We start from the raw sequence: 13,917 nt of genomic DNA, 5'->3' as shown, positions 1-13,917 counted from the left end.
CTTATCACCTGACAGGGGGGAGTTTACCCGGTGGGACGTAGCGCGTGGAAGGAACATGTTATTCCAACCAGTTCCTTTCCCCTCCATCAGGTGCCCCGGCTGACCAGGGGGAGGTAGTATAGAGACCAGGATTACTGCATGTTTTTTGTGAGGGTACCTACCCTAGGGGACACAGGGAGAACATGCAAACTCCACACAGAAAGGCCCTTTCGCCAACCCCACCTAGGGTATGGGCACTGATGACGCAGAGGAGAGAACACGCCCACAGCGTCCCCGGCGGGAACCGAACCCAGAAACCTCTAGCTGTGAGGCCACTGCGCTACCAACTGCGCCACCGTGCCCCGATATTTGCATTTTTTGAACCATGTTCAACTATTTTCACTTATGACATGCCCAGAATAGGGATGCTAGAATTCATGTGGTGAAACTGAAAAACCAAATGACATAAAATTAGCAATGAAGAGGTGGAAAGCAGTTCTTGTTGATCTAAAAGGGCGGTCTGAAAGGGCATGTAAAGATGTCCTTTTCTAGATGAAAAAAATTAGGATATGCGCATCCCCACAATTCTTTAAACCATGGTCACCATGATATACTGCTCTCTCGTCTTTTTTATTTATTAAACCAACAATAATGAACAACGTTTCGCCCCTGTAGGGCTTCATAGCCCTACACGGGCGAAGCGTTGTTCATTATTGTTGGTTAATTATAGGGACGCTAGGGTTCATGTAGTTAAAGGATATAAATATCTCCTGTATGTTTGCCCATTTCCCTCTGCAGTATGACCGTGGTGATGAACGTTCAGCCAAGATGGGAGCTGATGGCCAAAGATGAGATCTTCTATTTCGGGGGGACTCTGCTGGTGCTTGGCACTCTGTTGGTGGTCAGCAGCTTTCTGGCTCTGGGATTCACAGGCACCTTCCTAGGTGGGTGTTTCTATCTCACACACACACACACACACACACACACACACACACACACACACACACACACACACACACACACACACACACACACACACACGCGTACATGCACACACACACGCACGGAAAAACTGCATGCGTGCGCATGCAGTTTTTCCCAATTACGTGCATATTTTCATACCCTGTTCAACTAGGGTTTAAGACAAGTGGTTAAATGATTCTGTGTCTGGACTCCATTCCAAAGAACTGTATTCTCCTTTCTCCAAAGACCTGTTTTGCTAAAGACTGATAGTGTTTTAAGAACGTATGCTGCTGTGGATACTAGTACAAAATCTACCATCTTGCTGTGGACAAGCTGGGTTCAGCAGCTTGTCCTTCTGAGCCTGCCTGAGGAGAGGATGGTCTGTGTGTATGATTCATCTACCACCCACCCTTCCAGCACAATGCCAGAGCCTCGCTCTTTTCCTCATAATTAGATGCAAGCTCGCTGAGATGTGGATGCACTCTTTGGCAGTGGCACATTACTCAAGAGGAGCAAGGAAAAGTCAAGTCTGACATTAGTTTTATCTGAAGTTACCTGGTGCCTTGGTCCCACGATAAAACTTTAAATCACTATCTGAGCAGATCAGATTTGGATTTTGGGTAGTTCAAAACCAAAACATTTCACACCCAGTGTGAAGTAACACCCAGGTGTTACAATTACTGCTAATTAAAGATCAGGCAGGTTGGTGCTGTCTCTTTCCCTCTTTCTTAGAATTAGATGAGTGAAATCAGTTGCAGCTGTTTATGTCGTACTCAGACAGACAGACAGACGGACGGACAGACAGACATACTGTAACCGTACACACACACACACACACACACACACACAGTGACACAGCATCATCTGTTAGATGGCTAGCCACGTTTTTGCTGCCGTTGGTGTGAGTCAGTTCCTCCATTATGTTCATGTGTACATTATGATTTGATTTGCACCTCTCTTGTAAGCTCCTGAAATCATTGTGTTCTGCTGATGCACGTTAACAGCAAAGGACAGCAAAAGACCTACAGTACAGTATAGACAATTAACACAGGCAATTTAACCTGTAGTCCTCTGCTTCTCTCGATGAGAGGTGCATGCATGCATGCATGAATGTGTGTGTCTAATTGTTGTTGCAGTTTCACCACAAAGACACACTAGTAAAAAGCACAGTTGTAAAACATTTCAGTAACACTTGCTATGTACCGGTAATAAACATCCTTTATAATGTATTATAATCTGCAGTATAATTATAGGTATAAACACTAATTATAACAATACTCATAACAGATTATGAAGCATTTTATGATAATGTCAACAAATAAACATTGGCCACTGGGGGAAGTCTTGTACTATTGGTCACTGAGAGCTGCCCAGTTAGCGCTGCTGGGATGCACACATGTGCAAAATCAAAGAAAGGTGCTCTTTGGTTGTGGCTGGGCATAGCTTAAGGACCAAGGCACTCCTTCCTTTAAGTTAAGATACTTTTAGATGAAAGGAAGCCTTTAGGCTAACTCCAAGCACACCCCAAAAGAGCAAGAATATGTCCTTATCCTTGCTTGTCCGGAGTGTGCTTGGAGTAAGCCTAAGGGCTTCCTTTCATCTATAATTTGTTTATTGACTTTGTGAGCATCATTTAACCACCTGGACTGACGTCGTCACCTATTGAATTCTAACCGAGAGCACCTGGGTTGTTTTTGTTCTTTAAAAAATGCTTTTATTGGTTTGGCATAGCTCCGTTGAACTTATCAGGAGACAGTGGCTCAGGAGGTAGATTGGATTGGGATTGGAAGTTTCCTGTGTGTGTGTCGAAGTTGTGCAAGACACTGAACCCTTAACTGCTCCCTATAAGCAGGTTGGTGCCTTGCATGGTTTCCTCCACAGCCGGTTCGTGTGTGTGTGTGTGTGTGTGTGTGTGTGTGTGTGTGTGTGTGTGTGTGTGTGTGTGTGTGTGTGTGTGTGTGTGTGTGTGTGTGTGTGTGTGTGTGTGTGTGTGTGTGTGTGTGTGTGTGTGTGTGTGTGTGTGTGTGTAAAGCACTTTGGAGAAAGGCACTATATAAATGAACCATTTAACATACTGCATGTCTATATGCTCTATTGAAGGCCACATACCTTCATCAGGGAGTGAGTATTATACTGTACTACAGTATATACAGTACACTGAAAAGTCCTGAGTGTTCATTTAAGTTTGAGATTTAAAAAAGACTGTAACTCTCAACTGGAACCAAATGGACCCTTTCAGTTCTATTTATTTTGTACACTCTAAGTTATATTACCGTGTACTGCATGAGAGAGGAACAGCCACAACAAAAAACATCACCCAACTACAAATACTGTATCGCAATTATATGCCCCTGCCAACCAGTTGCAGTTTACATTCATTCATTCATTCATTCATTCATTCAACGTGTTTTGTGAGGTCATAGTGACCATGACCTTTTACCACTTACTTCTTATCACTTAATGCTTGAGTTCAAGTGGAGATTGGCGATTATCTTTTTGGGTGAAAATGTCACGGTCACAATCAAGCTGCCCAGTATGACCACAACTACATACTGTTTTTAAACTCAAGTCTCAAGAATCAAGTATGTTATTGTTCTGAATGCTGACTCAAACAAATCTAAAACTCACATTTTGTTTATAACAACGTCTTTATCTTGGCTTCCTGTGGTGTTATAAATGGACACGCATGATGAAAAATATATAACAGGGTCAGCCTTGTATTAGTCAGGCGAGGAATACACAGTCCCTGCAGTACTAAATGGGTAATTCAACAGGTTGATTCTCTGCAGGACACAAGCTCAAGTGTTGTGTAATAGACAGAAAGTCTTCAAATTGGGTCAGATTATGGGATTGGATGGGTTTGCTTCTTTGTATGTGTATGAATATGTATTATAGACTATACTGTAGTCACTACAGTGTAGTGTATATGTGTGATTGAAAAAGGTGTGTGTGTGTGTGTGTGTGTGTGTGTGTGTGTGTGTGTGTGTGTGTGTGTGTGTGTGTGTGTGTGTGTGTGTGTGTGTGTGTGTGTGTGTGTGTGTGTGTGTGTGTGTGTGTGATGCAACAGTTAACAGAACTTTAATTGATTATAAAAAATATTGATTTAAATAGAATAATACATTTTTCAAAAAAGCTCACTGAGCTTGTTGATTGGCTATTTTCGGTATTTGTGTGTGACACCGTTGTACCACAAAATATAATATGGTTAATCATACTAATCGATTTAGTCAATATTTGATTCATTGATGGACAGTAATATGTGTGTGTGTGTGCGTGTGTGTGTGCGTGTGTGTGCGTGTGTGTGTGTGTGTGCGCGTGTGCGTGCGTGCTCGCGCGCATTTGTGCATAGACATACAGTACCTGGGAATGTTATGTACTGTAGCTTTGACTTGCAAGGTGTTACGAGTTTCAATTAACCGCATTCTCATTCAACAGTCCATTGGCCATTTATTGGTTCACCCTGACCTGCTAACCTGTGGTCCCTCACCTGCATTCAGCCCTTTCTCTCAGGCTACACACGTTCAAAATGCTTTGACCCATTTTATTTTTCTTTCAGTCTCTTTGTTCCACTTTACTGCCCTCCACTCCTCTGTCTCCGCACATTTCATTCACCTGCAGACAGTGTGCTTTCTCAGCCACACGTTTTACGCCTCCGTGGTTCAATATTCTCAGTGGCGTGAGGTATACCTGCTGGCTTGTCCCTTGTTCGTATTAGAAGATATCGTATGGTAGGTCAGTGGGGAGAAGCTAATTGAACGACTGTGTGTGTGTGTGTGTGTGTGTGTGTGTGTGTGTGTGTGTGTGTGTGTGTGTGTGTGTGTGTGTGTGTGTGTGTGTGTGTGTGTGTGTGTGTGTGTGTGTGTGTGTGTGTGTGTGTGTGTGCGTGCGTGCGTGCATGTGTGCATGTGCTCTTTCTTTCAGGTGACTACTTCGGGATCTTGATGGAGGAGAAAGTGACCAGCTTCCCTTTCAACCTCATTGAGAATCCAATGTACTGGGGCAGCACTGCAAACTACCTTGGCCTGGCGCTCATGTAAGTTAGCATGCACCTAAAAATACATGGCTGAGTGGTGTAGTGACCACAATCACATTACATTACAGTACCATCTCTCCTCTGACCCCTCCACACTAACACTGCTTCCATTAAATGTTGAATACATTTTCATTCAAATAAAATGTGAATAACACATGATATCTCAAATTTATATAGCGCTTTTCTAAGTACCACAAAGACGTTTTACATGGGGGGACATGTTTCCGTCACCTTCGCTGAAGCGAATAAAACATGTAATGTGAATGTAAAATATCCATAAAACATTTAGCAAGACCACACAACAGTTCATTCCGGTGCGACATTAACATTTAATGTTTCTGTTTGGATGGGGATTCTATTTGTCTATTGGACAAGACTATTTGGATTCTTATTGAGGAGTTTTTAGTATACCCTTTTCCATGTGGATCTCGTTTGGATTGACTTCATTATTCCGAGACATCCAAGTGAGTGATTTGTGTTTGAAGTCGATCGGTTGGAAGGTTCTCAAGACACGTGAAGGACAGATACCCTATTTATATAAATATAAAGGTGGCACTTGCTTTGTTTTTTACTGTAGATGAAGTCCATTTCCCTCTGGACAAAGATGTCTACATGCCTTTGTTGTAAAAGTGAGCTGCTCCTTGTTAACTGTAGGATATTCCTGAGTTTCATAAAGCCTGAGCAAAAATCTGGTGGCCGACCAGATTTTCTGCAAAGTGTTGCATACATCGCAATAAGAAATTGCATCAGACATCAGTGGCCAAATTTGGTGTAAATAATGAATAACAAAATAAATGTTCTAATGAAGAGAACAAATAATTGGTCTACAGTTTAATTTCATGTCTGTTTATTGTGAAGTGATGTAAGTACAGCTCCCCCACCTCTGATCAAAGTTAGGCACCTACAGTACAACATCTGTATGACACAGACACGTGTGCAAACACATGAGTGCGTAGACACATGATGCACACAGAGAGGCACGAATACGTGTGTGGAGCATTAATTTTGGACGCGTACGCAAGAATCTCACACACATGTCTGCAGGTGATGTTAGTTCTAATAATACACACAGTAAAGTCCTCCATTTTGATAACACAGAGGATGTAAAAATCTGGGCATTTAGCAGCTGCTCTTACCCAGAGCAATTTCAAAGTGCAAGATCAGAGTAAGTGGCATGAAGTAGTGTACCCTAGTCAACAAATGGCTGGGTAAATGGTCACATAACTAGAGTGCAAAGAAAACAATTTATGCTTCAAAGAAACTAGGATGAACATCAAACTTAGCATTTGTCTAAAAAGACTACATGCTCCCTTAACCCATGAAGACCCAGAAGTTTCACTTTTACTTTTACTTCACTAGCCATTTCAGACTTTCATGGCAGACACAGACAAACCCTGCTCTAGATGATTGATTGATTGATTGAATACTATATTAGCAGTTTGCAAAAAAAAGCACCAGAAAGTCCAGTTCAATACAAGGTCTGCTAAGAGGAGTCCATTGGGGTCCTTTGTACTCGATTCAATCGAAACATTTAATGACAGATAAATATACAATACCATGCAAAACATCATATAACTAGAAAAAGTGCTCCTCGGAGCACAAGTCTCCGCCAGGTCAGGTAGATTATTGTGGTCTCCTGGTGGCGCTATAATAGGCCAATGTGAAAAGGGTGCCATTTCTTCTTAGGCCTTGCACGACAATCGGATACTGCATTCATGATTTGAGGCATTTTGTTCCAAAAATGTGGTTGCTGGTGGCGCTATAACAGGCCAATGTGAAAAGGGTGGCCTTTCTTCCTGGGCCAAGTGGGAATCTTTCACGAAAATCGGATGCTGCGTTCATGATTTGAGGCATTTTGTTCAAAATGAACCAATCCTGCAAACTTTAGAAGCCAATCTTAGCCAATCAGGATGGAATATGGTAAATCGGACAGATCCGTGATGATCACATGACTATAGAGATACTGTGTACCGATTTGCGTGTTTTTTGGACAAAATCTGTAGGAGTCATATCCAAAAATGTGTTTTGCAAAAGTCGGCCTCATGGTGGCGCTATGACAGCCTGATCTGAAAAATGTGGGGTAGAGGTTCTGCTGTGGCATCCAGGGAGTGTGTGTGTGCAGTTTCACAGCGACCGGGCCAACGGTGGCGGAGAAAAGCTGGTCGCAGACAGAAGGACGGACACACACACGGACACACGGACGGACGGACGGACGGATGGACGGACAGGGGGAAAAACATACTCTCTCGCCATGCCTTTCGGCCTGGCGGAGACAAACAGTTAGAAATCAGGGGGCGGGGGTGGCAGGCATTGACGTTTTTTTTACAGGGGCCAGTTTCGAATTGCAGCCACCTGGCTGTAAGTTCTCTTTTAGAGCTCTGATGGAGAGTAGGGATTTACACTCCTTTACGACCTTTGGTAGGGTGTTCCACATTTTTGTGGCATAGCAGGAGAACGAGTTTAACCCCTTGTTTGAGCCAAATCCGGGTTGAACGGGATTAGTAGAGATCCCTTTGGTGTTGTGATTGTGGACGTCATTGACATTTTTGAAGATGGCTTGGCTAAGGCATAAAAAAACTGCTCACTTCCTTGCCTTAACTGCATCAAATAGTATCTCTTAACCCCTTCAATACGGGAACACATGTCATTTTAGATTTCTTTGGCTATTAAAAAATAGCAGATATACAAGCTCATAGCGTGGCTCAGAGTGCTGCGCTATTATATAGGCTATAGGTTATAGGCTAGCTAAAATCTAAAATAACACAGATGCGTTCCCGGATTGAATGGGTTAATATGCCTCGCCCCAAGTCAGATGCATGTAACGGATGCATGTAATAAGTGAGGAACGGACAAATGTTGTTACCTTTCAGTGGCAAATTACTTCCCACTACTTCTGCTCTTGAAATGTGGTGGCGGGGGGTGAGACCTGATGTCTACCAGAGACATCTCCATGACAACCATGGAAACCTGCCAGGAGTCTGACTGGCACAGCTGCAGTTGCTAGGACCCGGCACAGCGGGACGGATGCGAAACTCTTATTTTTCTGTTCTTTTTCGCTTTCACGCAGTCACTCTGATCGCTCTCTCTCTCTCTCTCTCTCTCTCCCTATCTCTGTCTGTCTGTCTGTCTGTCTGTCTGTCTCTCTGTCTCTGATGAAAATGGCAGGAATGGTTGGGCGAATTGCAGAGCTTCTATCTAAAGATGCTTTGAAAGTAACATCCCATAGTCTAATCTATAGTCACATAAACTATTGCTGTGCAGTGTGGGGCAACACAGCTCAAAGAGATGAGGGGACTGCAGATCACATTAAACAAGGCAGCAAGAATGGTCTTAATATGTGGGTATGAAATAGGTACGAGTGAACTGCACAGTATAATGGGATGGCCCACAGTACTTGAGTGTCTGTTGCATTAATTTCCAAAATTCTAATGTTAGATAAACCAGTTAGTATAAAGAATAAATTGACATCAGTTTGTGATAAACACTAGGTCAACACAAGAACAAGACACAAAGATTACTATCTTTAAAAATAAAGGGAAGCCGATTTTTAGGGCAGTTAAATGTTTTTACTATTACTATAACTAGGATTGCTTTTTATTGATTGATATACTATTAATTTATTTTATTTTATTTTCAGTTTTTTTCTATTAAATTGTTGTACTGTCAGTAGGCTGTAGGATGTTGGTAGTACTATAGCATGTAGATTGGTATATGTATCGTATATGGGCAGGCACGTGCTTATTATCATAATTCTATTATTTAGATAGATATCATTTAGTTAGTGAAAATATAAATATGGCATCTTGGTGCCAGATACTGTAGCCTAGCCACTGCAGGGTGGGTAGCTTAAAAATAACTGGAAAGTGGAAATGAACACCCATGTGAACAGGAACAGGAACTACACCAAGAGCTCGAAGGGAGACGCACTTTTCTAGTTACCATTTGTAACTATTATGTTGTCTCATCTGTAAAGGCAGCTACATGCTCCAAATGAATCCATCCACCAACCAAACTGGGTGGGTGGATAACTACAAAATGCGTTGAGATGGTCACGTCAGCACACCTAACTGTTTTACTCTCCGAACTAGCTTGTGCCAACTCTCCGATGTTGGTCGCTACTCGCTAAAGAGAGTGTGATTCATTCATTCAGACCAGAGCGACTGGGAGCAGACTTGGGCTCTCGTGAGTGTAGACTTGGGCACTCACTCACTCACTCACTCAGGCTCATGTGAGTGTACACACACACGCACACGCACACGCACACACGCACACTCACTCACTCACTCACTCACTCACTCAGGCTTACGTTAGTGCACACACCCGTGCTTAAGTGCAGACTGTCTCCTAACACCTTGTAGTGTATTACTGTGAGTAGGTTGTGGTCAGTCATTAGCCCAGTGTCCGGCTGATGACCCACATCAGATGACACACATTAGCCACTCACTCTGCTCAAACTTACACTGTAACCAACCAACCAACCAGTCAAAAGAAAGAAAACATAGACAAGATTGTACCCTCAAAACATTACATTGAGTTAACCACTTAAGCCTACAGTGTATACAATATGTACTGTATACTGTACTTCATTGTATGACAAATAGAACAAATAGCTGGTCTACAAGCTCATAATGCGAGTATTTAGTTTTTCTTTTGAAGTAAAAAAAAATGAGTTTTTGAACATTTTCACCTGTAATAACATTCCCAAAATAGGGATGCCAGTTTGAAAGCTGTTTAAGTTTTGCCAGTTTTCATATTTGATAGTATTTATGTATATATTTCTATTCATGTTTTGTTGTGTGGTCATTTTCCATTTTTAATTCATTATATTCCTTTTTTGTCTTTTTAGATTTCAGATTGTTTTTATTGAAGGGATAGCCCCTTGAGATGCAGCATCTAATTTTGGAGGGGTCATCATTTAGGTTGTGCTTGAGCAAAGTACATTGTACACATAGGTTAAAATATGAAAACATAATGAACGTATTTATGGACGAGAAATGCAATAGTTTCGACTCTTATTGTTGTATCACCTTTTTATGTGTGCCTTCATGTGACGGCCCCTCCCTCATGAAACATTGGTAATTGAGGGATGGTTGTGAAAGGTGTGTGTGTGTGTGTGTGTGTGTGTGTGTGTGTGTGTGTGTGTGTGTGTGTGTGTGTGTGTGTGTGTGTGTATGTGTGTGTGTGTGTGTGTGTGTGTGTGTGTGTGTGTGTGTGTGTGGCAGCTACACCACTGTACAATGTGCAGATAGACCTTTTTTCTTCCTGGAAACGAGAAACAATTACGAGAAATGTCCGACGTAGATTTCACACACGCACATGCACAAACGCACACACACAAACACACGCAAATCACATGGACTGCATTATTTGCACACTCACACACAAACATCCTCTCCATCTCTTCTGCATCCTCTACCAGTACTTTATTGACCCTTTATTGAATGAAGCAATATTACACGCGCCTTAACATCATTGGCACGTCAGTGATGCGGCCAAGCACCTCATTCCCGGTCGTTTCAGTTATGGCTGTAAAGCACAGCTCCCACATGCGTGCTTATTTGGTTAACCACTTAAACCCTCTATACTGTACGTAGTAAAACGGACCTTTGGCTGAGTTGGCTCTGCACTTGGTGCACACTTTTTTTTATTGTTAATTTTTGAATAATTGTGTGCTTACCAAACTTTCTAAACGAACTGTCATTGTATTCCATTCATAAGCTTAATATTTTTGTTGTATATGAAATCTATCTTCCATTTATTTAACTGTGAATACTTTTTTAATGGTATGTTTTTTATTACACAATACCCTTTTCTGACCTTTTTGAATCTCGCCCCATATTTTTACAAAATAAAACTAAACTAAACTAACTACCCATTTTGAAAACTAATTAAAACTAATTAAAAAAAAAAATATAGTGAACCAATTTTCTAGCACTATTCATCAGATTAGTACATGTATATGGTTGGTTTAAACCACTTAAGCCCTATATGCTTTGTCGTACAAATTAGTTAAAGTTTTTGAATGATTTTGCCTATAATGGCATGCCCAACATAGGGGCCAGGGGTTAATAAGGAGCCTAACTAGGAATCCTAATGTCCTTACAACTATAATGAGACCAGTGTTGGGCAATATTATTTAGGAAAGTAATATGTTACTTATTACTCCTTTAAAAAGTAATACTACTATTACTATTACTTTTATTTTTACTGTTTTTCTTTTTATTGTTCCATATTGAAACAATAAATATCCTTACCCCCCCCTGCACAAAGCGGCCATATTTCCTAAAACTAATACCTACAGTACTTACAACATACAGTAAGAGGTTTTCTTGCAAATGAGACAGAGCTGTTCTATTACAGAGGCCACACCACTGCATTTAGATGTCATAGCAACAAGGCCATCGCCACTAAAAACCTCTCTGTCAACTGCCGTTTAGCTATACATAATGTGTGTGTGTGTGTGTGTGTGTGTGTGTGTGTGTGTGTGTGTGTGTGTGTGTGTGTGTGTGTGTGTGTGTGTGTGTGTGTGTGTGTGTGTGTGTGTGTGTGTGTGTGTGTGTGTGTGTGTGTGTGTGTGTGTGTGTGCGCGCGTGTGTGTGTCTGTAATGCGAGCACACGCACGCATTCAGTTTAATGTGTAAGTTGTGCATGCATGTTCATATTATGTGTAAAGGCTTGACTTGCTTTGCCCCCTAAGAAGACCTTTGTTACGTTGCTACAAAGCAATTACACTTGAGTATGTGGCTGTGTGTGTTCGTGTGTGCGTGCGTGTATGCGTGCGTGCGCGCCGGTATGTACACTAACGAATTGTGGGCATGATTGCAAAATGGCAATTTTAATCAAATGTTTGCAGAGAATCAGTTCAACAGACTCTTCTCAGTCTGTTATTTGGAGTTGAAATGAAAATGATTTTTCAAGGGCTTCGTGACTCCTCTCACTGCAAACCCTTAACTGACAAGAAGAAGTGCAATAACAGTCACAGAATCTCTGGGCAGAACAGTCTCCCCTGCCACTATCCTTAGCAAGTATTCTTATTGGCTCCGCCAGGCCTATGTTTTCTGTCCATCTGTCCGTCCGACACACATATACACACACACACACACACACACACACACACACACACACACACACACACACACACACACACACACACACACACGTCCGTGTTTGTGGTACACATTATCTCTATAGTCATGTGATCAAGACGGATTTGTCCGATTTTTCATATTCCATCCTGATTGGCTAAGATTGGCCTCCAATTGGGTTTGCAGGAAAGGCCCATTTTGAACTAAATGCCTCTGGCCCACAATAAGCTACCTGCCCTGGTGGAGACCTGTGCTCCGAGGACCACATTTCTCTAGTTTATCCTGTGTTCCAGAAACCTGCTTGATGGTGTCAGTTCCCACTTCCCTGGTCATTATTTGCAGTCATACGTGCGCGCACACGCACGCTCGCAACACACCCCCCCCCCCCACACACACACACACCCTCACACACACATGCTCTCTCTCTCTCTCTCTCTCTCTCTCTCTCTCTCTCTCTCTCTCTCTCAGTTCTTAGACATCACTAAGATGATAAACTGTGTCAGGGACTCACAGTTTACATCATTACAGCCCTTTCTCTCTCTCCTCACTCCCTGAATGACTAATATGATTGAGAGAAAATGAACTACTTAAGCTCATTAAAGGGGTGGCAGTGAACATTAACTCCAGTGGCTTTCTGTGAAGCACATCTGCAAGTGAGACAAAGATGCTGTGTGATCCACTGTCAGAAAAACACAGTGGCCTGCTCCACATTGATGATGTGGTACACTGCATAATATTCCCTCCGTCTGTGTGTGTGTGTGTGTGTGTGTGTGTGTGTGTGTGTGTGTGTGTGTGTGTGTGTGTGTGTGTGTGTGTGTGTGTGTGTGTGTGTGTGTGTGTGTGTGTGTGTGTGTGTGTGTGTGTGTGTGTGTGTGTGTGTGTGTGTGTGTGTGTGCGCGAGAGAGAGAGAGATCATCCATCCGCCCATCTGTGTGTCTGTATGCAGCTAATCTCTCTTGAAGTCTTGGACTGTAGGTCATTGAGGAAGAATTTAGGCCTAATACAAAAGTTTTAGATTTTTTTTAAGTTTTTGATTTGTTTCACTTTGTCGTCAGTGTTTGGGTGAGAGTAATCTACTGCAGTGTTTCTCAGATGGGGGAACGAGTGTAGAAACTTCCCATCTTACCTCTGTCTTTCTAACAGACCAGATAAGGTAGATTGGCTTCCAAAGTTTGCAGGAGTGGTCCATTTTGAACAAAATGCCTCAAATCATGTACGCAGCATACAATTGCCGTCAAACTTTGCACGCACATTCCCACTAGGCCGAGGATGAAATGCCACCCTACACTTTTTCAAATCAGCCACATGGTGGCCGATTCATGTTTTTACCTATAACTGGACTGATCGATGTGAAACTTTGCATGCACAGCGCCACCAGGAGGCCGGAAGCCCCTTTGCTTTGAGGGCTGTCCGACACAAAGCGGGCTTTCTGACAGAAAGACTTTCTGATATAAATTCTTGTTGTCAGAAATTAGGTTCAAATAACATCCAACATACTGGGCGATAGCCCTTGTATGTTCAAGAGTATAGAATTTAAAGGGGAAAAGTCAAGAACGTCTCTAGACTAGATTTCTTTCTTCAATTTTATTCACATAAACAGTTAAAACAGAAGAATAAAAATACATATAACCATATTGTGCAGGAGAGGTTTGAAGCCTAGTGCCTTATAGAGAACTTCCCCTATTTTGTAGAATCAGACACATCAGATAAAAAAGTGTACATTTTATTTAAAAAAATACCAGTAATACAAGAGATATGCATAAATACACTAATTGTCATAATTCTATAATTTAGATATAGTTAGATACATTAATATAATTCTGATCCACTACATGCTCATCTGTCTATTATGTGTTA

The 13,917-nt window shown here is 42.0% G+C and overlaps 1 protein-coding gene across 1 annotated transcript in view; it reads left to right on the top strand.

Moving 5' to 3' along the window:
- Positions 1 to 13,917, top strand: part of pemt (phosphatidylethanolamine N-methyltransferase) — a gene marked incomplete at its 5' end in the record, with an annotated part of 80,016 nt that overhangs the window by 48,696 nt on the left and 17,403 nt on the right. The window contains 2 exons of the mRNA XM_084077810.1: positions 778 to 923; positions 4,864 to 4,975. Of these exons, the coding sequence (XP_083933936.1) occupies positions 778 to 923; positions 4,864 to 4,975 (258 nt within the window). The remainder of the gene's footprint in view (positions 1 to 777; positions 924 to 4,863; positions 4,976 to 13,917) is intronic.

The sequence above is a fragment of the Gymnoscopelus microlampas genome, assembly GCF_963454915.1.
Source record: "Gymnoscopelus microlampas genome assembly, chromosome: 14".
NCBI classification, from domain to species: domain Eukaryota; kingdom Metazoa; phylum Chordata; class Actinopteri; order Myctophiformes; family Myctophidae; genus Gymnoscopelus; species Gymnoscopelus microlampas.
The sequence above is the reverse complement of the archived record's forward strand: the minus strand, read 5'-3'. Positions and strand labels throughout refer to the sequence as shown.